The sequence below is a fragment of the Lissotriton helveticus genome, chromosome 3_1 (assembly GCF_964261635.1).
Source record: "Lissotriton helveticus chromosome 3_1, aLisHel1.1, whole genome shotgun sequence".
NCBI lineage: Eukaryota > Metazoa > Chordata > Amphibia > Caudata > Salamandridae > Lissotriton > Lissotriton helveticus.
The window spans coordinates 754,384,182-754,409,688 of record NC_136061.1 but is presented as its reverse complement, the minus strand read 5'-3'; the positions used below and the strand labels follow the sequence as shown (position 1 = coordinate 754,409,688).

Below are 25,507 nucleotides of genomic sequence, written 5' to 3'. Positions count from 1 at the left end.
ATGCCTCAGTGGGACTTGAACCTTGTCCTTACCTTTCTAATGTGCGCTCCCTTTGAGCCACTTCACAACTGTCCTCTCCGCCTTCTTACTCTGAAAACTGCTTTCCTGGTTGCCATCACCTCTGCCAGGAGAGTGAGTGAGCTCCAGGCTCTTTCATCCAAACCCCCTTTCCTTTCTGTTCATCCGGACAAGGTTGTGTTGCGGACTAGACCCTCTTTCCTGCCCAAGGTTGTCACGGCCTTCCATATCGGGCAGTCTATCACCTTGCCCACCTTCTTTTCCCCACCGCATCCCTCAAAAGAGGAAGAGCGGCTCCACCGTCTGGACCCAAAACATGCGATTTCATTCTATCTAGATCGCACACGCCAGTTCTGGGTGGATGACCAACTCTTTGTTGGTTACGTGGGTGCTAAGAAGGGACGGGCGGTGCACAAGAGGACCATCTCTCGGTGGGTTGTCTTGTGTATCAAGGCTTGTTACTCCTTGGCAAAGAAGGAGCCTCCTGTTGGGCTGAGGGCCCATTCCACTTGGGCCACGGCGGCTACCACTGCCCTAGGCCGGGGAGTCCCCTTGCAGGACATCCATCAAGCAGCTACATGGGCATCGCTGCACACGTTGCAAGACACTACTGCCTGGACAGCCAAGTCCGGAGGGATGGCTTCTTTGGCCGTTCCGTCCTCCAGGACTTTCTGGTGTGATTATTGGTTCGCAGACCCACCACCGGGGTTTGTATCGCTGGGGTATCTATTCTAAGGTACGGAATCTAATACTAACCTGTTTCTTTCAGATGAACAAGTTACTTACCTTCGGTAACGATATATCTGTAAGAAACAGTAGTTAGTATTAGATTCCTTACCGCCCCAACCATCCTCCCCGTTCTGCGAACCGATATCTAGGGTTACGGTCATCCCCTTTCAGGGCCCTAGTTTCAATGGCACCAGTGTTGGTTTTTTACATGGCTCTGCGTTTCTGGCGCGGAAAAGCTGTGTCTAAGAACTGACGTCAGCGCGGAGGCGGCGTCAAAGTACTCCGACGACGTCATCACGGCGCCGACGACGGACGCGGAGCCGCAGACGACACCTACCGCACGCAAGGGTACTGCTACGCAAAAATTTCCGGATCCAGTCTGACGCCTGGGGATATTCTAATTTAAGGAATCGAATACTAACTACTGTTTCTTACAAATATATCGTTACCGAAGGTAAGTAACTTGTTCACTAGTCGCGGGCATAGGGGAAACCATAGATGAAAGCCAAGGGAGGTTCCGGTAAGGGGGCCTCCACCACTAAACATTTCTGATTCCATACAGTTCCTACACCACTACACAACACATGTTGGAAGTCAGAATCGGGGATTCCCTGCCACAGAAAATCACTTCAGACAAATAGGTTCTTACCATAGTTAAACACAGTTACTGCCTAGAGCTTCACTCATACCTCCAACATACCCTTACTAATGTTTCCAGTTATACTCCTCCCATCTCACCTTAAGTTAATTTATTTTGTTTGTATTTGGTTAAACTTTAAATTGCTATTTTCATGAGAGTTGCTGTTGTATGGACTGTCTGTTTACATATGAAGTTTGATTAAATCAGTAGTTAGATGAGAATTTAATTGGCTTGTCCATTTGTTTATACTGCGTGCTCCTATAATAGCAGCATGGTGAGTCTAAATCAGATATGCAATTCAAATGTATCTCTTTTATTTGTTTGTTAGGAAAAACGTCATCAGGATCGCGCACTGGCCATCTATAAACAAGTCTTGCGAAATGATGCCAAGAACCTATATGCTGCGAATGGCATAGGTGAATATAAATCTTTTCTTCAGCTCCCCCTTTCTCCAGTTCAGGACAGTCCGAATATGAACAGACTTGAAAAACATTACATTGGTGTATAAAAAACAATCTTTTGAATGTTGATGATAATCCAATTCCCATTGCCACACATTTTTATATCCTATCGAGGCTGCTCTGCATTATGCTATGGTAGATTAACCTCTCCGATACTTACTCTTAAGTCTTAATCCCAGTTTAACATTTATTTCTTGATTACATTTAAATAACCCATGGTAGTACTTGTGTATTACTTTCATTTTTTTTGTTGTCAAGATCTTTTTATTGGTTTTAACAAGTTACAACAACATTTGAGGCTCGACTGCGCTCTGACATGTGCCAATATTATCAGGTATCTATAAATAATACACAGTTTTTCCACAAGTTCTTGGCATATCTATTAGTGTTGCCAAGCAAAAACATCCCATTGTCACAATGTGTATATATATTATACACTCTACACATTACTGGATTTGCCCATGCGCTACGAGCAAGTGATAACTACCTAAACAAAATGTAAAACAAATTAAACAAACAATCCAGCGGAATCTATTGTACATGACCATGAAGTGATTGAGGAGCGCAAAGAGCGGACATAAAACCAACGCTAGCGGCTGGCAGGGCCTGACGACTCCGGCTCAGGAAGATGGGAGGAACTGACATGGGAGAGGGAGGGCCCGACAGCCTCAAACGCCAAGACTCCCAATGAAGCCAGTTATATTTGAAAGAGGTGGAGAGCCCTGAGACGAGGGCCACAGGCAAAAAGTGGCAAGCCTTCCGACCGATAACCCACTAGTGGACTCCATATATTGTGAGTCCGCTGTGATACTCATCATGCGTTCCAGGGCCAGGGCATGCCATTGGGTGAGATAGAGGGTCTCTGGTTTCTTCCATGCTGCTGCCTCTGCCATTTTGGCCGCCCCCAGGCATAACCACATGATGGAGCGGTCCCCCTGGGTTTGATGCTTCAGGCAGGGGACCCGCACCCCCAAAAGAAAATGCTCTGGGGGGGTCTGGGATGGGGTAGCCCAGAATCTGTTTGATCTGAGAGAGAATTTCCTTCCAGAAGGGTTGGATGGAGGTACAGCCCCACCATACATGACTGAAGTCGCCCAAGAGCCCACACCCCGCCAATATCCATCTGTCTGAGGAGTTTAGATGTAGATACCAATTGAACACAAGTTTGTAATAGGCTTCCCTTAAAAACATAGACGGGTAGTATTTTGTAATATCTTTATAGAGTGAACTCAATTGTTTCTCTGTGAGGGGGGAAGGCAGAAGAACGTCCCAAAACCTTCTATGTCATGGGACCTGAGGTGGCCCACCCGTGAGCAGGAGAGCGTTGAGAAATGAAATGCAACCCCTGGTCGTGCCACCAGCATGGACGGATCTCCCTATTGGGAGCAGGTCTCTGGTAGCGATGTACCGCACTTGGGGGTGCTGTACCCAGTGTTTCACTGGAAATACTGGAATTCTTCTGAGGGCGGTAGTTTGAAGGCAGCGGGGAAGTCAGTGAAGGGGCGCAGTACTCCTCGAGAGAAGAGAGCCGACAGCATGAGACACCCGCCCTCCCTCCATCTGTCAAAGGGAACCTCTGTCATTGCGGGGGGGAAAGCAGGATTCAAATAAATGCGGGTGAAAGGGGATGGGAAGGTCGTCAAGGGTAGTACTTGGTGGCTACATCCCATGCTTTAAGAGTTACTGTATGAGAGTGTAATTTAGTTTTCCTTGATGGTTACACTGGAATGGTTTGTTGTTCAATTTGGTTCACACTTTTTCTGAGCACCAACTGCTCAGATGTTTGCAAGATTCATGCCACTTGACGAGCCAGTTACATTTTATATATGCATTGGTTAGTACTGCTGACCGCAACTGATTATTTTTGTAGTTTTAAGCACAAAATTAGATATTATTGTTTCTTCATCTGTCTTCATCTGTCCTAACACTGTTCTTGGCTAAAGCATCAGCAGAACATTCTGTTAATGGTTGGTTCAGGCCACCTTTTGCTATTTTCTATCATGATAAGCTGCTCTTATCAAAGGTTGTACCTGCCTTCCGCAAAGGCCCGAACATCACTTTTCCGTCAGTCATTTTTTCTTCTCACTCTACCAGAAAGATGAAAAGATGCCACTGCATAGACTTGACTGGTAAGTGAGAAGTACCTTATTATATCGCCCACACAAGACAAGCCAGAGTGGATAATAAGCTCTCTCTGAGCCTCGCTGGAGCAGAAAGAAAAAAACTATCTCCAGTTGGTTTCCCTTGTGTATCAAGAACTTGCCGTGCTTAAGTCAAGAAAGGTCCTCTGGCTGGTGTCTGTGCTTATTCAGTGAGAGATGCTGCATCGACTACTGCCACCAGAGGCCTTTCGACGGCTAATATTTTCCAAAGGGCAACTTGTGGTGCTTTACACAGCTGAGGTTCACAGTGACCGATAATTTCACAGGGCTGTGGTACATGACCTTGGTTAATTTGCACCACTCATGCCACATCCTGGAGGGTATTGCTTTGGGACTCATTCATAAGGTGGGGAAAACAGAAGAAAAAGGTACTCTCGTTCAGTAAATACCTTTCTGGTGGCTACCGTATTTTCTTTTAGATGTTATTTATTTCGCTCTAACCGTACCTTACGCAAATGTATTGTATGCTGCAGTTTTCCCTTTAAGTAAAGCTCTCATGTTCTCTCTGCACGCCTCTCTGCACTGAGAAAATGCTAGGAACTGACTCCCAACATGCGAGTGGACAAAGCTTTAAATGAATGCACTGGAGAGCAGTTATTAGGGAAATAATTTTCCAGATCCAGGCAACGAACCTCCAAGGAGATAGTCTCCACCAGAAATATTACCAAAGGTAAATAACTTTAACACTGGTGATTACTGTTTATGACGAAGCCCCTATGCATACGAAACAAACCAAAATACTATGCATGCATCTACTTACTAAGCCACTTCAAAAAATAAAGCTCAATTGCATAACCGCGATGTGGAGGGAAGGGAATTTTCCTACACACACTGTGGCAGCATCCCTGGATGAATTCTTTCTGGAAAAGAATTATGAACCAGTTGTATGAAATCTATCTTCCTCTCTGCTGGAATTACTCCTTATGAAATATGAGGAAGTGATTGTGCTTCTAGATTACTCATCTTCTTTGGAACATTGGGTTGATAATTACCAGAAGCGAGAGCTCTCACTTATGAAGTAGCCAGATGATCCCAGACTTTAATACGCGGTGCGTTAGTATGGATTAGTGTGTGATGGTGTAAAAGACAACCTAATACAGGTGTTGCTGCTCACACATGTATGAAAAAATACGGGGGATTGGATGGATCGCCATGGTTTGCATATATTCGATGATGGAGGAGTGGGTGAGATTGCTAGACACACAGATTTTCTAGTCTGAAGCGCCAGTGCCTACTGTACACGGTGCAGAGTTTGAACTTTACTCTTTTATAGTGGTTGACCGCAACCATCCTCAATCAAAATGTTTCTTTACCTGTTACCTAATATGGCAGTTATTCATTTTATTCCGTCTTTTTTGTTAATAAGTCACATTTTTGTGATTTTGAACCAAAGGTCGGGAACAGTGAAGCATCTTCATAATAAAATCACAATCATGACACAAGACCACAAGAGTCCAGGCCCAAATATCATTCACCATCAAGGAATTTTCTTCAATTGTATTTACTTGTTGCCATGCTGACTTGACTGTCCATGTTTATGAAACACCAAAGTGAAAAATTAAATGTTTCTTTTAAAATCTAAATAAAGCTGAGTTGTGTGTATGCGGGAATGTTGGAAATGTGAGCACAATTTTGAAGGTTTGAGCTTTCACGTATATTGTAGCACACTATTATGATGGTGATAAATACTGAATTGTGTGTGCGGCATCTCTTTCAGGAGCTGTATTAGCACATAAAGGATATGTTCGTGAGGCTCGAGATGTTTTTGCCCAAGTGAGAGAGGCAACAGCAGATATCAGTGACGTTTGGCTAAACTTGGCACATATTTATGTTGAACAGAAACAGTACATCAGTGCTGTGCAGATGGTAATAACCACCTTTGATTTCGTTGTCCATGAGAGATGTTTTTGTCACATGCATTAACATAATTAGTTTTTGTTTTTCCATGAGTATTTAAACAGTATATTCCAATATTGTGAAATGACTGTGCGTAATTTAGTTATGCAAGTGTAATCTTGTGTATAACTTCTTTCAGTGTTTCCCTTTAGTTTGCTTAATTTTTCTGGTAATTGTGCTTTCTCACTTTTATTTTGCATGACCAGTGTTTGTCTATTGCATTCTCTGCATGTATTTGTCGCAGAGTAGAGTAAAGATACTTACTTCTCATTTGCAACATTTCTTTTTGTGCCAGGTTTTGAATTTTGATGATTAATCGTATGACCTTTGGCAGGAACAGTTGGTCAAAATTCAAACATTACAAGCAAAAATGTGTGATTTTTGTGCGAGGGCAAAATTTGCACAATATGTACATACTGCTCATAGTTCTCGCGTAAACTTAGTGCGCTCTGCATTAATAAAAGAATGCAACTACACATCGCCCTAGAAAGTGAACTATGTCCTTGAAAATGCATCAGGTCTTTGTACAGTCAATTGGTTGAATAAAAAAAAATGCCGACCCACCAATTTAGACACATTAAACCATGTAACAAAGTTAGGTAGGAAGATGAGCAGGAAACTGATTCTTTGTAAAAAGAATGATGCAGAAATTGGGGTAGTTTCGAGAATAGTTTTTAACAATTCCCTCTAATTTGTTTAAACGTTTTGATTTCAAATTATTTGATTACATTTCAGTTGCATGTCTGGGGTACCACTCCCCATTCTGTAAACAAAACAAATTGAGCCATGAGTGCAACAGTACTCTTGCAGGACTTAGTACAGCCCTCCCGTGAGGTACCACAGTACACCTACGGGAGCTGCTGCAAATGCTTCCGCACCATGGCACCGCACTACCATGGGTTATAAACGCTCTGGGTCCTGCTGGAGTACTTCACTACTCCAAAAACGTTTGTTTAAAAAAAAAAAGAAGACATAAGACAATGAGTGTTGGGGCCGACCAGCCTAAGGACATGTGCAGCGAGGGTTGACAGCAAGTGGGAGTTGGGCATGCAAGGCATATCCAAACTGAGGTTTGGGCATTTGTGGGGAGTTTGGTGCAGAGCCTGGCCCAAGCCTCCTCAAAGCAGGGATAAGTATGGGGAAATGTTTTATTTCTCCGAATATTTCATACTTTGCATATGTGCTACATTCTACAACACACATACAAAGTGGATAAGTAATGAAGCTCATATTTTGTAGTGGAAGGGTCCACTTACAATGCAAATGCTATGCCCAAGATAGAGCATATTACTGTAGTCTTGGCGAGAGGTGACCCTCACCTGGCTTACGGTTTTCTGGGCCAAAGAAGGAAGTCGCCACAGAAGAAGCAGGCTGAAAGTAAGGTTTAATCCATCCCAACTCCTAGGTTTTTCACTTTGGGCTTGGGAAGTGGGATAGATACCAGGGAGACAAGCCACTAGGTGATGGACCATATATTAGGTTTTCCACCATCATCACGTCGCTCTTATCACCATTAACTTTGAAGTAGTTAAGGCCCATCCATTCAGTGACAGATGTGAGACAGATTTTCAGCTGAGAGGCCCGCTTACCTGACTTGTGAAGTGTAATAATAAGCTGGGTATCATCTCCATATGTATGTAGGGTGAATCCAAATGATTCTATATTTGCTAGGGGGCAAATATAAATGTCAAAAAGTGAAGGACTTAGGAAGAAGCAATGTTGACCCCCATTCAAAAGTGGTAATATCTTGAAGTGGAAGGGTTTCCTAGCAACGTGGAAGGATTGTGTTTGGAGAAAAGAAACTAGACAAGTCAATGCTTCGTCACAGGTCACACAAGCAAAAAGTCTCCTTAAGAGGTTTGTAGAAACCTGGCTCTTTATGTGATATATCAGTAATCTGATATACCGTGTAAAGAGTCGAGGGATTCCCTTTAAGTGGACAGGGGCTTGCTCTAGCAATCCCATGGTGCTCAATTAGGAGTAGTGTAATCGAGCAGACTTAGGCTTAACTGAAAGCAGTGCAAGACATCTGCAAATACACACAATGATCAATAAATGACACACACGACTCAAGAAGGAGATCTACACCAATTTATTAAAATAGCAATTATCATATATGTTTAGGCATCAGAGAATAATCGTTATAGTAAGTACGTTTTTAAATAGGACTTATTTTCAGTTCAAAAGTGGACAGAGTGCAATTTTTAAGTTCTGCAATGTTACCCTATGGAAGGATGAACAAGTTCTGCAAATATGTATAGTACAGTGATTTAAGGGACTAATCTCCAGAAGTTAAGGTGAGGTAGGGCAAGGTCCAAGGCACCACTAGAAGTGCACCACCAGTGCAGCCGTGTGCAGGGTGCCAAATAGCTTCCGGAGCCTAAAGTTATTTTATGGAGATCGGTCGCTGCGAAAAGAGGCTGCAGGATATGGCTAGGAGGCCAGTTCGACTGAACCAACGGGGGGCTCAGGCCTCACGATGCTCTGGGACATAGGGACTCCTTTGGTTCTCTTCTCCACGGACCTGGGTGCAGAGGTGTCCTTAGACATCCGTTTTTCCTTGCCGGAGCAGTTGTTTTAGAGGGGGCCTGCATGCAGAGGCTGCATGTGACTTCGGAGGGTCCACAAGGGGTGAAGCCACAATAAAATCAGGCTCTGAACCGCTTGAGAAGCTTGTGGGCACGATTGGCCCACTTCGGCTCAGGCTGTTGGGTTTTGGGGTTCCAGAGGCCTCATTGTCCCTTATTTTTGAATGCTGCAAGATTCAGGGAACCTATCCGTTGTCCCACTTAAGGTCTTGGTTCTTTATTGAAGGCAGGCAGACCTCCCATGTTTCTGGAATTAGTCGACTTTGGTGCAGTTTTGGATTAGGGATGCAGACAGGTCGGTAGGGCTGGTACCAGGTCAGCTACTTCTTCTCCCCCCTTTGCTTTTGCGGCTCTTGGGTGTCCCCTGTTTTCTTAGGTCATCAGGATCTGCATCTCTGGTGCCAGGGACTACCCTAAGTGGGAAACAACGACTTGCACAAACGACTTAGCCCGTGGTTCAGGCTAAGATGTTCTAGTGTTTGGGATGAGCAGTCACGAGGAGCGCCGGAGGGTCAGGAGAGGTAGAAGGAGTTTGGTGGTGGGGAGGGGGGTTGTATGTTAGTTTTTAGGGGGTAGATTTTAAGGGGCGGGGGTATGAGTAGTTAGTTTTAAGAGGGTGGTGGGGGTTCGTATTAGTTTTTAGGGGTTGTGGTTAGTGAGCGTTTTTAGGGGGTGGGAGGGGTTTGAATGAGTTTTAGGGGGTGGGGGAGTTCGGATTAGTTTTATGGGGTTGGCGATCGTTTTCAGGGGGTGGGAGGAGTTTGTGTTAGTTTTTAGGGTCTGGGAGGGGTTGGAGTTAGTTTTGAGGGGGTTTGTATTCGTTTTTAGGGGGTGGTGGGTGCAGGACAGTTTTCAGGGGTGGTAAGGGATGGAGTTAGTTTAAAGGGAGGGGGTTCGTATTCGTTTTTAGGAGTTGGAGGGTTAGTGACAGTTTTTAATGGGGTGGGTGGAGTTAGTGTTGGTTATTAGGAGGTTGGAGGGATTTGTGTAAGTTTTTAGGAGGTGGAAGTGGGGAGGGTACGGAAGGGGTTGGGATAGATTTTAGGGGGTGGTTTTTACCAGGCATTGAGTTTGGGGGAGTTTGGGTAAGTTTTTAGGATGTGGGGAGGGTAGGGGGTAGATTTTAGGGAGTGGGAGTGATTGGGGATAGATTTTAGGGGGTGGTTTTTACCATGCATTCCTTAAATTGTGGTTAAAGAATGCGTGGTAAAAAAAAATCATTATTGAGACTCGGTGGTAGTACGGACCGCGTGGTTTAGGGTTTGGTTGTTGAGGAACTCGTTGTTCCAACATACAACCCCCCCCCCCCCCCCCCTAAATACTGAATCTAGCTGCATTTTGAGAGTGTAGGGTAGTAGCCAATGGACTTCTGACCTTGGGGTCACTACCCCCCCCCCCCCCCCTGTTTGACCTCTTTCTGTGGGAAATGGGCATAGTCCTGTACCTGAATTCCTAAGTATGCTGTAAGAATCCGGCTCTGTATATAATATTGCCACTAGGTCCAGGGGTTCACTAAAAGTGTACCGGGCTCAATGTAAAACCCAAAGTGCTCTATTGGTGATAGTCTCGGCGAGCAGCCTTAGGCCTAGCACAGAAGAGTGTAAGACATTTATTGCACAGCAATGATCAATGATGAACACACAACTCGGAAGGAGATGCGGACCAATTTTATTAAATTATACTTTGTACTTTATTTTAAGATCAAGATCTTCTTAATGAGGTTAGTAAATTTTTAATTAAAAAGTAATTTGCGCTTTGAACAAACAACACTTAAAAACTTTCAGCATAGTTCAATGTTATCCTATGGGAGAAACAGTTTTAAGGTTAATCAGGTAAGTATGCAGTGTACAGTTCCAGTCTTCGGGACCACATGTAAGCAGTGAGAAAGGTTCAGGTAGGTCCCAACACTGCACCACCATCGGCACAGGGGCAGACTGGTGGGTGTACAGGTCAAAATCGGATTTTGGGCCAATGATTTTCAATGGAGAAAGTGGTGCCTGGAGCCACACTGCTTACAGATAAATCGGTTGCAGGGGCCGGGCTTTGGGGTTAAGTTAGGCACCGGCCACAAAGCAGCACCAAGCATACACCATCAGCTGCACAGGGGCGGGCGGGTGCAGATTTCAACGCAAGGTGTGGCTTTTCAATGGGGATTATACTTTTGGCAAAGAAGCTGAAGGCGCGGAACCGGAGTTTGCAGGAGGAAGACCAACGACAGCAGAAGTAAAAAGAGATGCAGGGGAGTAGTAGGGGCACTGTCAGTTCAGCTCACCAAGGCACAGGGACATCGGCTGCAGGAGTGCCTTTCGAAATCAGAGTCTTCTTACCAGAGCCTCTGGATTCACATTGCAGGTGCCGTCGTGGAGGGCAGGAGAGGTGAGGTTAGGTCAGCCAACGCTGGACACAAGGCGAGTATCCCCGGGTAGACTTCACTGTAGGTGAGCGACTCGGACTCTGGCCATGGGCGTCTGGTGCAAATTGGGCAAGAGGCGCGGATTTGCATGAATTCGGGGGTCCTTGTAGCTTGTTTCTTCTTGGACAGGTCTTCTGCTGTCCACGGGAGATTGGAGTCTTTTTGGAAGCCAGCAGTCCTTCCAGGGTTTTCAGAGGTCGCTGGCTGCAAGACTTCGCAGGAGCTGTAGACAGGCCGGTAGGGCTGGGGCCAAGGCAGTCGTCTTCAGTCTTCTCTTGCTTCTTAGGTCGTTGCATATCTAGTTTCTAGATCAGGGAGAGCTACCTAAATACTACATTTAGGAGGCTTTTTAGGGGATTAACAGGTAGGTCCAATGGGCACCTTACCTGGGGTGGCTACACCATGGAATAATAAATCTGACACTGGAATCAGTGTAGGTTTATTATTCTGAGATGTTTAATACCAAACATCCCAGAATTAATAAAGCCATTATGGTGCTAGGAAACTCTTAACCCCTTGCGTGCTTCTGTCTGCCAACGTCCGTCACGCGCACTACCTTCGTTGTGCTGCGCACGTCCGTTGGCCGACGCTGCCCCGCCCACTCCGCTGAACCGCCGTACTGCGGCGGAATTGCAGCTGCGGTTAATTACCAGTTTCTAGACCATATACTTGGTATGGCTTTACTGTGCACTTATAATATCTAAGAATGGCCTTCGATATTAAAGGGCCCTGTCTGCTCATGCAGATATGACCTTGCATGAGGTATAGTGCACCCTGCCTTAAGGGTGACTTAGCTATGCCTTATGCAGGGCTGGGTAGGCATGGCACACAGGGATGTGTGCCTTGTCCACTCTTCACTATTAGCTGCACCAAATCGCGCCGGCTGCAATAGCAGTGATGCATGTTTGTGGTGAGAGGACTCTGAGGGTGGCATAATCCATGCTGCAGCCTTCAGAGACCTTTCTCTGACTATCATGCCCTTGGTACCATAGGTACCCCTTACAAGGGACTTACAGGTAGGCCAGAGCTGTGCCAATTGTGGTAACAATGGTACAGTTTAGGGAAAAGAACACAGGCCTTGGGAACCTGATTGTCAGAGGCACAGGGCACACTCCGTTAAAGTGGATTAGAAATCTGGCAAAAAGTGGGAGGGTTACTGAAACAGAAACCCACTTTCTTACAAAATGGTAGGTATGTTTCAATATAGAAATTCTTTAAGTTTTCAGTGCAATTTTTGAGAGGCTGTCATGTTATCCTATAGGAGAAAAAATAAAGACCGCTTACAGGTAGAGTACAGCGCCTTACAAGACCAATCTCCTGGACTTAAGATGAGTATGGCGCAAGGTCACACTGGGTGGCACTGGGGCGGCCGGGTACACTGGTACAATACAGCATCAGGTGCCCAATGTTAGTCTATGGGGATCGTCTTCGTGAAAAGAGGCTGCAGGTTTAGACTGGGAGGCTAGTTTGGCTGAACCAACAGGGGGGCTCAGGCCTCACAATGCTCTAGGACGTGGGGACACCTTTGGTCCTCTTCTGCACAGGCCAGGGAAGACTGGCGCAGAGATACTTTGGGGCATCGGGTTTTCGTCACCGGGCATACTCCCAGTTGAGAGGGCCTGCCTACAGAGGCTTCAGGCGACGATGGTGAGTCCACAGTGGGCAAGTCTAAGGTGGGCTTTGTCTCTGAAGTGTTGGGGTACCACTTTGGCCCACTTCAGCTCGGGCTAGGTGTCACAGGTGCAGTCATGCTTTCCGGTGTCTGGTTTTTGGTGGTTTGGAATCTACTCGGGTCTTTTTGGGTGCTGCAGGATACAGGGAAGCAGCTCTGCTGCTCCATGGGAGCTTCTGGTTTGTGGGTGAAGTGCTGCCAGTTCTCCCACGCGTTTGGAAACACAGCAGCAGCAGGACAAGCGGTCTTTTGTGCATTTGTTGAGGACATCAGACAGGCCGTCTGCATTGCCCAAAGTCGGTTGCAGGTCTTCTGTTTTTGCGACTCTTCATATCCTCCATCTTTCAGGGTGGCAGGATCTTATTTCCTGGTGCTAGGGGCTCCCCTAACTTCTAGATTTAGGGGTTTTGGGGGAGTGTAGGGTAGTAGCCAATGTGCTACTTACCCCTGTGGTCAATATGCCCCCGATATGACCACTTCCTGTGGGAAGTGGGTCATTACCCTATTCCAGAGTTCCTAATTATGCCATCACAAAGATGGCAGACTTCTAAATTTTGTGTCCACATCGGGTAGCCCGCCTTAAGAATGGAACCACCCTGAGGGTGAACATGCCCCTCTGACTACTAATATTCCCACCTGTCCATGTGCCAAAGGGGCCCTGGACAGAGTGGGTCGGCATCCTCCCTTGTGAGGGAAGCCAGATTAGCATACCAAAGGCGGTGGGCTCTTTGAAGCTCCCTGCCTTGGAATGCTAATTTGCAGGTCATCCTATAGGAGGGGGTGTAAACACCCTCTGCCCGAGCAGGCTTTGTTCCTGACCTACTGAGAGCAAATGCCCTCACCCTTGGGGGTAAGAAACTCGTCTGGGGTGGCAGGTTAGCTAATACGAGTCAGTAAGCCCACCAGTAGTTGGTAGGGTTTCAGGGGGCACTTCTAAGGTTCACCCAGGGTGTATGTATTAATAAATCCAACATTAGAATCAGCGTGGGTTTATTAATGTGAGATGTTTGATTCCAAACATCCCTGGTTTCAGTAAAGCCATTATGTAGCTGGGGAGCTCTTTTTTTACCAATGTCCAGCATATGTTTTAAAATTGCTTCCCTGCTCACTTGCACTGGCAGGAATGAAACTGGCCAGCACATGGGCATACCTGCTTATGCAGGCAAGCCCACACATGTAGTATAGTGCACTCTGCCTAGGGCTGTAAGTCCTGCTGTAGGGGTGACTTACCTATTCTGCTTGCAGTGTCTGGAGGCATGGCACACCGGCTGTGTGCCATGTCGTGTTTTCACTTTTGTCTGCACCAAGACACGCAGCCTGAAATGGAAGTCTGCATGACTTGGGTGAGGGGTCCCTTAGGGTGGCACACTGTGCTGTAGTCCTTAGGGACCCTCTTCAGTACCTCGGGCCCCAAGTACCAGGGGTACCATTTACTATGGACGTACAGAGGGTGCTAAAGATATTGCCAATTGGGGTACAGTTGCACAGTTTTAGGAAAGAAATCTGGCACTGCGGACCTGGTCTAGTGCACTGCCTGTCAAAATCGCATCAAATTCCAGGCATAAAGTGTGAGTGACCATGTGAAAAAGAGGGCCTTTTGTACATGCCTCTACTCAGAAGGACCAAAGCGTTGAAAACTTCGAAGCCTGTGAAGACTGTTTCCTGAAGGCGCCGAAAGCGATGCTCAAACAGTATCTGGCATACTGCGCCTTGGCCGACACTTAGGGGACACAGAACCTGGGTCTTTCCAGCGAGGAAGAAGAGGCGAACGTCTGGGAAGCTGAGAGGTCTAAAGGAAGAGAGTCTGACAACAAGGAAATCTACATCAAAAACCTGGAGGCCGTAGGGAGTGTGGTGAGAGATGTAAAAAAGGAGCAGCAGCAAAATGATAAAAATACACTGAAAGTTGCAGACTCTAAGTCCACAAAGGCTGTCTCGACATTGATGTTGTTGAAACATTCAACAGGCAAAGAACAGCATAAATAAAAAGAGCTGCATGGGTCCCGATCAAAAGACACCGATGGGGGCAAACTTCTGTGAGAAAGTGCCATCTTTCTTGCCTTGGTATGCCCCCACTTTTTTCTGAACTGCTGATGTGCTTTGACTGAGTGTGCCCTGGGTTCCTGCCAACCAGGTACCCAGGGCCTGTGTTCCTTCTCTAAAACTGTGCTGAAACTAAAAACCCAATTGGCATCTCTGGCCACCTGTCAGCCCCTAGTAAATGGTACCCTAGGTATCCAGGGCATGGTGACCAGAGAAGATCCCTGAGGGCTGCAGCACTTATTGTGCCACCCTCAGGGGCCCTGTACCCTGGCACCCACACATTGCCTTTGCAGGCTGAGTGCCTAAGTACAGAACTAAACCAAGAGTCGACATGGCACACATCCCTGTGTGCCATACCCACTGCCCTAGCATACTTCAGTCACCCCTCTAGCTGGGTGCCCTATGCCAGAGATGTGGGCACAGGTGCATTAGCCCTGGCAATTCCTGGGCTCTGTAAGTGCAGTGATGCCATTAAGAGTATATGGTGCTGGGAGGTTGTCATTACGAACTCCACAGCATCATAATGGCTACACTGAAGACTGACCAGTTTGGTACCAAAGGTTTGAGGCATGTGGGCTGCTGAATTCATATCTTTAGCATAGATCGCCGCCTAGTGTTGGGTCCGGATGATTGCACATTGTTGTCCTGGAAGAGTCTTTGAAGTATCACGAGATAGGTGGCTCCTCCCCTGGACTACAGTGCGTATGGGCATCGACTCCATCCCCAAATTGTTTTTTTCCGCCATTGGGTTCGGATGTATATTCGTTATCTCCAGTTCGGAATCGATATAGACTTCTTTAGGCCTGAAGGCCTTTTCCTATACCGTCGGTATTGTTTTGCGCTTGGTGCCGAGCTCTGCTCCGGCTCAGTTCCCGAGTCGGACATCCCGAGGAGTCGCGTGGCTCTTCGGTGCTCGAGGCCCAGTCGACGCAATAAGACTTTCGAAGACACATCATGGAACGGAGCCAGTTCAAGAAATGTCCCGTGTGTGGATCGAAGTATCCCCACATCGACGTCCACCCGGTGTGCAACAAGTGCCTGTCGCCAGACCACGATGAAGGCAACTGTATGGCTTGTTCCCGGTTTCGATCGAAGAAGACGATTCGACTTCGGCGCGCATGGAGGCCCAGCAGTCGGCCCCGGCACCGGTGGACATCTTCAAGAGAGAAGAAGCAGACGAACACGAAGTTCATATGCAGATTTCACCTCCAGCGGAGGAGATCGACTACAGCTATGACGCGGACGTCGAAGCGCTCGATGCAGAAGAAGTCGTCGACGAGGTAGGAGACGACAATGAGGCCTATGGGGCCATGGAAGATAGCTCAGGCGAAGAGCTATGCCCCGTTCGAACAATCACTAAGGCTCAGGTCGCGGGATCGCCACACGGCCTTACCCAAGACCTTACACCCAGATCCACGGCCTCGCCTACGGGCCCGGCTACGGACACTTCTGCGGAGCCGCCGTTGGTGAAAACGAAAGTGAAACCTTCGGTGTCGACGAAAACGAAAGTGATGGAGACGCCGTCGAAACAGAAGACGTCTGTCCCTCTGGCCGCCTCCTCGTCTTCCGATATGTCGGGGCAGCCTAAACCAAAGAAGGCTGTCGACCCGGTGAAGTCGACCAAAGGCGTCGAGCCAAAGTCAGTCAAGGGCGTCGATCCAAAATCGATCAAGGGGGTCGAGCCGAAGACTGGGGCCCCAAACCCAGGAGTCAAGGCCGCCGACCCGAAGTCGTCGGCGCCGAAGGCCGTCGACGTGGAAGGAGGACACGGCGCACCTAACAAAGCTGTTCCTGTACCTCGGCCGGAGAAGCCCAAGCCATCGACGCTCGAGTCTTCACACACTGGTGGACCGAGGACGTCTGTCGGGTCGACGAAACCGTCCGCTTCCTTTACGAAGCAGGTGTCGGACTCACTGCAACGCATCAGGAACAAGGCTTCCGCGGTCGATCCGAAGGATGCTTCCACCCCGAAGCAGGCTGCCAAAGCGCCAAAGTCTTCGACGCCACTCCTGTTTACGTTGCCGCCAAAGGTGGCACCGAAGGCCTTCGCACCAAGGTCGGTCGCCAACGCGCCCGTGCTAGGGTCTGCAGGGTCAAAGCCTTCTCAGCAGCTTGGGAGCTAGAAGCATCGACAACCCTTAATGGAGGAGCAGTCGGAACACTTTATCGACGCCAACACCGGTAAACGTACCCTCTACAAGAGAAAGATCACGGCGACACAGCCTTTGGAGTCCTACACGATTCCTTTGAAGCGCAAGAAGCCTTTTACAGATTCCCCGGTTCTGGTTGAGCCACTTGCTCCACGGACTCCAAGAGTTGCTACACCCTCACCCACTTATTCAGATGTGGAGGCTGGGGAGGGTGATGACGAGGAGTATAACTTTCCTGCCAACACTGATCCTGAGGATCACCAGGACTCTTGGGCAGATGCAGGGGATCCGCAAACTGCCCCGGACACTCAGGTGTACAATGTCAAAACCTCTCCTACTGAGGATTCTGCGGCATTCAATGCTCTAATTGAGAGGGCGGCTAAAAACCACGACGTCCAGCTGCACGCTGACCCTGTTGACGTGGACTTCCTTTTTGATACCTTTTCCACAGCAGAGAAGACTGTCAAATCTCTCCCAATGTTGAAAGGGGTTCTGAAACATGCTGCAGACATCTTTAAAGAACCCACACGTGCCATGGTGGTCAACCCTAGAATTGAAAAAAAATATAAGCCGGCACCTGGCGACCCTACCTACATCAAGGGCCAGTTGCCATTGGACTCTCTGGTCGTTTCTAATGCCCGGAAGAGGGCGAATTCGCAGACCACTGGTGATGATCCTCCCCCTGACAAGGAATCTAAAGTGCTAGAGGCATCAGGGAAGAGGGTGGCAGCTCAAGCAGCCAATATCTGGCGTATCTCAAACACTCAGGCACTCTTGGCAGATATGACAGGGCGCGCTATGACACACTAGAGACCCTGTTACAACATCTACCAGATCAGTATAAAGAGGCGGCGGAGATGCTCATTCAGGAAGGGAAGCTCATCTCCAACGCTTCTATTAAATGTGCACTGGACGTGGCGGACACCGCGGCCAGAGCCATTAACACCAGTGTAATGTTGAGACGTCAGGCATGGCTCAGAATCTCCGGTTTCAAGCCACAGATACAAACCACCATCCTCAATCAGCCGGTAAACCCTGATAGGTTATTTGGTCCTGAGGTGGATACCACACTGGAAAAAATAAAGAAGGATACCGAGACTGCAAAGTCCATGGGAGCTCTCCAGTCCCAACAGTTTAGGCAGTACTTTTCGTCGCTCAGGCAATAGAGGTGTTTCCAGAGGCCAGATGTCCCAGCAAACACAATACACTAAAGGAGGGGCGCAGTCCTCTGCACCAAGCAGAGTAGAGGCGGCTATCGAGGCAACAGTGCCAAGGGCAGGGGCCGTGGAAATAAAAACTCCCGTTCCTCTGCCACCAACAAACAGTGACGCCCTGCCACTGCCCCCCGACCATACCACACCTGTCGGGGGGGAGACTCCAGCAGTTCCTGCCAGTCTGGAAATCCATCACCACAGACAGGTGGGTCAGGAAACTTATACAGTTCGGTTATTGTCTGGAGTTAACATCCACTCCACCCAACATGCCACCAAAACACCGTCCTATGTCCACAGAGCATTTGCACTTATTGCAGCAGGAGGTACTTGTCATGCTGCAAAAAGGGGCAATCGAGCTCGTGCCGGTGGAGGAAGAAGGCACAGGAGTGTATTCCCTGTACTTCTTAATCCCAAAGAAGGACGGGTCCCTCAGACCCATACTGGACCTCAGACCCCTAAACCAGTCTATTCTCTCAGAACACTTTCACATGCTGACGCCGCAGCAAGTTCTTCCGTTGCTCAACCAGGGAGACTTCCTCGCAACCTTGGATCTCAAGGATGCATATTTTCACATTCCACTACATCCATCACACCGAAAATACCTCCGATTCACCATTCAGGGTCGGCATTATCAGTTCAAGGTCCTACCTTTCGGAGTAACCACGGCGCCCAGGGTGTTCACAAAATGTCTGGCGACGGTGGCTGCACACCTCAGAAGGCAGAAAGTTCACGTTTACCCTTATCTGGACGACTGGCTTGTCCAAGCAAAATCGGCCCAGCTGTGCGCCGCTAACATGTCCCACACCATTCACCTTCTTCACAGTCTGGGATTCTCACTAAATTATCCCAAATCGCACCTTCAGCCAGCCCACGTGCGGCAGTATCTGGGCGCGACGATAGATACTCTGGCAGCCACGGCTCAGCCGAATTCTGTGAGGAACGACAGCATTCAGTCGCTCATCCAAAAGTTCAGACCGCAACACTCGCTTCCAGCAAGAGCGTTCATGCAGTTGATAGGCATGATGGCCTCCTGCATCTTCATTGTCCCGCACTCGAGGCTACATATGCGTCCGCTTCAAGAGTGCTTAGCACGTCAGTGGAATCAGGCTCACGGACAGTTGAAAACCCTAGTGTTGGTGACCGGTCGGGCATACAACTCTCTGCATTGGTGGAATCCACACAACCTTTGCAAGGGCCGACCGTTCCAGGAGCCTGTGCCACAAATTATACTAACGACGGACGCATCTCTCCAGGGTTGGGGAGCTCATCTACTCCACTACACGGTGCAGGGACTATGGGCAACGCAGCAAAAGAAGATGCACATCAACTACCTAGAACTGATGGCGATCTTCATGGCGATGAAGGCATTCAAAGTACATCTGTGCAACAAAGTCATGTTGATCCGGACGGACAACATGACAGCCATGTACTACATTCAGAAGCACGGATGTACACACTCTCCACAGTTGTCTCATCTGGCTCAGAGCATGTGGAAGTGGGCCATTCAGAGGAACATCTTCTTCATGGCGGAACACCTCCCGGGCAAGGACAATCAGATGGCGGATCTGCTCAGCAGGTATAGCCACCAAATGCACGAGTGGGAGATACATCCATCAGTACTCCACCCGTACTTCCAGCAGTGGGGGCATCCAGAGATAGACCTGTTTGCCACAAAGGAAAACGCAAAATGCCAACACTTTGCCGCCAGGTTCCCTCACCCACAGTCGCAGGGCAATGCGATATGGATGAACTGGTCAGGTAGATTTGCGTACGCTTTTCCCCCAGCACCTCTCATACCGCTGGTGGCACGAAAGCTAAAGCAACACTCGATGACACTCATCCTGGTTGCTCCAACGTGGGCACGCCAAACATGGTACACCACGTTTCTAGAACTCTCCGTGGTACCGCATCAAAGGCTGCACCTCACGCCCAGACTTTTGACGCAGAGCCATGGAGACATTCAGCACCCAGACCCGCAACAGCTCAACCTGGCGGTCTGGCTCCTGAAGTCTTAGAATTTGGCTACCTTAACTTGCCTCCTGACTGCATGGATATCATACGGGAGGCAAGAAAGCCCACCACCAGAGCTTGCTATGCAGCAAAATGGAAGCGGTTTGTCATTTACTGTACAGAACACAACATCAACCCGCTAGATGCATCCACTCACAACATCATCTGTTATTTGTTACATCTTTACAAATGCAAGCTGGCATATGCTTCCATTCGGATACACTTATCCGCCATAGCAGCTTATCTCCAAAACAGGCAGCATCTCTCCGTTTTCAGAGTGCCTGCCATTAAAGCCTTCCTAGAAGGACTGAAACGGGTCATCCCTCCCAGGACCCCGCCAGCTCCTGTATGGAACCTTAATGTGGTCCTCACCAGGCTGATGGGCCCACCTTTTGAGCCTCTGCATTCATGCGAGGTTGTTTTTAACATGGAAAGTGGCTTTTCTAATAGCCATTACGTCTCTGCGACGTGTTAGTGAGCTCCAGGCGCTCACTGTACAAGAGCCATTCATACAAATTCACTCGAACAGGGTGGTGCTGCGCACTAACCCTAAATTTCTTCCTAAGGTGGTTTCACAGTTCCATGTCAATCAGACCATTGAACTGCCCGCGTTCTTTCAAAACCCAAAGGCAGTAGCCGAAAGAATGCTCCACACTCTTGACGTCAAACGAGCTTTGATGTACTACATCGATAGGACCAAGGATTTTAGGAAGACACAACAACTCTTTGTTGCCTTTTCGGCCCAGCACAAAGGCAACCCCATTTCCAAAGCAGGTATAGCCAGGTGGATCGTTAAATGTATTCAAATTTGCTATCACAAAGCTAAGCGCACTGTAACGGTCCCCCCAGAGCCCACTCCACCCGCAAGTTGGGGGCCTCCATGGCTTTCCTTGGTAATATCCCTTTGGAAGACATTTGTAGAGCAGCCACATGGTCTACACCACACACATTTACTAAACACTACTGTGTAGATGTGCACTCCAAGCAGCTGTAGGACAGGCTGTTCTTAAGACACTTTTTCAAACGTCTGCAGCTGGCACAGGCGGCTGCCGTTAATGGAGGGACTGCTGTATATTCTATGCTATAGATATGAATTCAGCAGGCCACATGCCTCGAACTGAATATGCTACTTACCAGTATGCATCTGTTCTTGGCATGTAGGGCTGCTGACATTCATATCGCCCGCCCTCCTCCCCGGCGCCTGTAGCGGCTGCAGAATTCAAACTTACTCTTAGCATGGTCATCGCTCACACTGTTACACTCCATCTTCGCCACAATGGCTAAAAACAATCTGGGGATGGAGTCGATGCCCATGCGCACTGTAGTCCAGGGGAGGAGCCACCTATCTCGTGATACTTCGAAGACTCTTCCAGGACAACAATGTGCAATCATCCGGACCCAACACTAGGCGGCGATCTATGCTATAGATATGAATGTCAGCAGCCCTACATGCCAAGAACAGATGCATACTGGTAAGTAGCATATTCATTCTCAGCACATTAAACCTGCACTGAAGCCAGTGTGGGATTTAATTTAAAATGCACCAGAGGGCATCTTAGAGATGCCCTCTGAAATCCTAACCTACAATCCACGTCAGGGCTGAGTGGCTGCAGAGGCTGCCACACAGTAGACATGTTGCTGGACCCCTGGGTGGAGAGCCCCCCCGCTCTCCTGGGCCTGCAACAATGCACATCCTGGGCGAGGTGCTCGGTCTCCTCCCCCAGGATGGGCAGGGGGAAGCTTCAAAGGCCTGCCGCCCTTGTGAGCTTCTCCAGGCCACTTGCTGTACTCAGCAACTGGCCCCCACCAGTTCTAACCTCCACTCTGGCGGGAAGACTGTCGGGGAAAAACTATGTCAGGAAGGGAGGGGTACCAGCCTGTGCCAACCCCACCCCTCATGTGGGGGAGACGAGGCGAGGCACGAACCCGGGTTCCGGCCATCTTGTGGATGGAGAGCCCTGCCCAATCCCAGCTAGGCTCCTGCCCCCCCTCCCACAGGAGAGGAGCAGACTAGGGGGTGTACTCCCCCCAGGACAGGGACCCATTGGTCCCTGTCCTTGCCCTACCTGTAACACCCCTAAATTCAGTATTTAGGGGCTCCCTGAACCTTCCTTCCTAAGATCACGATACGAAAAGAAGAAAGAAGATCAAGTAGAAGACAACCCGCTGTGCAGCTGCCAACAGGACGACAACAACTGACTTGGCCCCAGCCCTACCGGCCTGTCGATCCTGGAACCTGCTCCTGCTTAATCCTGGTGACTCCTGCGGACAGCAACCTTGGGACACCCGTAGGACCTGCCTGCCTTGACCCTCTTGAAGACTGGGACTCCCCTCTGCAGAGGCTCTGCTGCAACAACCCACCTGGTGCCAACCAGGAAGCTCTGGACCAGCCCACTCTGCACCTGCCGTGCCCAACCGAACCAAGACAACGAGGACGTCCCCCCGGTGACTGGGACCCGAAGTCCAAACAGACGCCAGCAGACTCAGAACCAGGGGCCACCCCAACCGCGACCAGCCGAGGGTAAGCTTTTCCGACACCCAAAGACACCCCTGCACCCGGCGCCCTACAGCCCCCTGTGCCTCACTTTGGGGTACCTACCTGTGCTCCAAGATCCCAACTTACCTCGCGAAGTGCTCGTCGCCCCTGGAGAGTCTCCGTCCCCGAGCCTGCAGCCTTTGTTTCTTTTTTACCTTTCCTATTGGATAACATTGTGCGCCCGACGGCTCAAGAGCACCCTGCACCCAGCCGCTCGAGTGCCGCCGGCTGTGCCACCTTTGTCCTATCCTACTTCCCCCCCCCCCTTGCCCTGAGCAAGTGAACAAGAGCCCAGCTCCCACAGCCGCGTGGCCTGCTAGCCAGCAGCCACCAACCGAAGGCCCACTTCCCCTCTTTGGATATCATTGGGCCTACCTACCGCTGCATCCGGCTGCCCCTGTGCCGCTGGTATTGAACTAACTGTACTTACCTGACCCTGGGGCACCCCTGAGTCTATGCCCAGAACCTTAACTTCACCAACCAAGTACTCACCTAGAAACAGGTAACTCACTTACCGGTCATTGCATAACATTGACCAATTTTGACTCGAAAATGTTCTAAAGTGTGAAATTTTGAAAACTGAAAATATTTATATAAAATCAGCCAAATTCCGACGTACTCACCTGTGATCAGTGGAGAAGCCAGTACTGTACCTTTTAGCCCAGTACTGAACCGCAAAAGTAACCCCAACTGGGTTTACTAGTAATCTGTATTTTCTCCATAGGAACCCATTGTCTGCTATTCTATGAAATTTCTTCTAAGTGTCTACTTTTGAAAACTTGAGATATTCTTTAAAAATCCTACAAAATACTGAAACACAATTACCAACCTGTTCTAAGTTAAGACCCCAGTGCAGGCCCTAGGTGACCAGTGCTGGATTACAAAAGTAACGCAATCGTAACTTTACCTGCATTCTGAATTTTCTCCCATTGAATAACATTGGCAGATTTTCATTGAAAAGTTTCTAAGTGTGAACTTTTAAAACAGCTTAATATTCATGAAACTAAAACGTTTTTGCTAATCTGGTTTCAGCTTAGACCCCAGGACTGAATCTATGATCTAGTCCTGGAATCAACTGTACTTAAATGTAGAAAACCCATTGAGCTCAATGCTATAGTGTGTTTTAGGATTATGTTGCTTATAACCAATACTGTATTCACTGTGTGCACAAAGTTCAAGTTCAAAAGCTTTATTCGAAATGTAAAAACAATTCATAAAAGCATGTACAATACAATCACAATTTAAAATTTCGTAACAATTACACTTTTAAAAAAGACAAATATTGGAACTTAGTTTAAAAATTCTTAAAAAGTTTCCAGGGGAGCATTTAAGTTAAAAATAACAGTTACAAATATTTTATCAGTACAGGCTATATCTATTCAATTATGATAGACCTTCTCAATCTCAATATTGCTCTAAGATACATGGTTACAGATGATGACACCCAGCTGGTCCTAGCGATCCACAAAAATGGAGGAGCAGTGGCCGCTAATTTCCAGGAGGGTATGCGAGCCATCAGTACCTGGATGGATCAGAATTGTCTAAAGTTAAATTCTGACAAGACTGAGGTCATGGTATTTGGTGAGCTGACCCCGTCCTGGTCCCCAATTTGGTGGCCTTCGGAGTTAGGAACCCCTCCATCACCAGTATCCAAAGTTAGGAATCTATCTATCCCCCCTTTTGTATATAGGGACCAGGACTGCCTCTTGCCAGGTCTTCATGAAACCAATTTGATTTGAACAATTTAATACTTTTGTAAGTATTGGGACCCAGAGGTCAGGGAGGTTTTTGAAAACATCAATTGAACACAATCGGGACCGGGGGCTTTAGCCGCCGGGCTTTCCCTTAAAGCTTTTTGAACCTCCTCCATTTCAAACTGGATATCTATTGGGAAGGAAACACCTGTATTTTCTGCTATAAGTCTTAAAGGATGTAAATCTTCTAGGGTAGGTGGAATGCTATAAAGAGCCTGGAAGTGTTTCACCCATTCCTGCGCTGATATTGCGTTGTCTATGCGGGGACCCAACCGTTCTTGATAGAACGGAGCATTTACAGCCTTCCAAAAGGCAACTTTATCCTTTTGTTCGGACGCCAAATGCAAAGCAGACCACGCTTTAGCTTTAAGATCTTTTTTTCTATTAGTGAGGGCTCTACGGTATCTACGTCTTGCAGATTGAATCTGCATTCTGTTAGATAAACTAGAGTGTAGGACTTTGAGTGCAGAAAGTGCTCTTGTACAATCTGCATCAAACCATCCGTGGGAGCCCTTAGCTGTATTACGGGGAATTCTCACTAAAAGTTCTTTAATACAAGAGCAGATTTTATTGAAAGATTTAAGAACAGAAGTAGGTTCTTCTTCTAAGGAGAGACATGAGTTAATTTCCTTAAGGGTACTAGTTATCAGACTTTTTGTAAATTTTTCTGGGATTACCTTCTCCCACTTAATGCAAACCCCATTTTGTTTCCCAAGAATAGGGTTCAAGTCATAATGAGTGAGATCAGTTTGGGCCCGGTTACTAGCGTCAAAATTGTAGGTCACCGAAATAGGATAATGGTCGCTCATACCAGTAATAACGGTCTCCCAGTTGGTTACAAGCGCAGCATATCTGGATGAAAAAAGTGCAAAATCTATAATTGATTTTGCCCCTCTACCATTAAAGGTAGGATTAAATATTTTAGGTGGTATACAAAGCTCGTTTATAAAGGCTAGGGAATGATCTCCCATTATGTTATTCAGTAAATCCCCAATCATTGTGTGGCAAAAATTATGAAATATCACCCCATGAGTGTCATCCTCCAAACCACACACCCCCTTTAAACTCATTGGGCATGTGGTACAGTTAAAGTCACCTAACCAGATAACAGCCATATCACCTGTTAGAGTTTCTTCAATGATTTTAAGGGTAGCCGAAAGTTTTTTAATAACCTTCTCTATTTCTGGGATCGGAATATTATTATAGAAATTTATTATAACT

The 25,507-nt window shown here is 47.8% G+C and overlaps 1 protein-coding gene across 1 annotated transcript in view; it reads left to right on the top strand.

The window, feature by feature from the left end:
• Positions 1 to 25,507, top strand: part of CTR9 (CTR9 component of Paf1/RNA polymerase II complex) — a 263,261-nt gene that overhangs the window by 153,757 nt on the left and 83,997 nt on the right. Inside the window, exons 15-16 of the mRNA XM_078680945.1 lie at positions 1,716 to 1,803; positions 5,728 to 5,876. Coding sequence (XP_078537071.1) covers positions 1,716 to 1,803; positions 5,728 to 5,876 — 237 coding nt within the window. The remainder of the gene's footprint in view (positions 1 to 1,715; positions 1,804 to 5,727; positions 5,877 to 25,507) is intronic.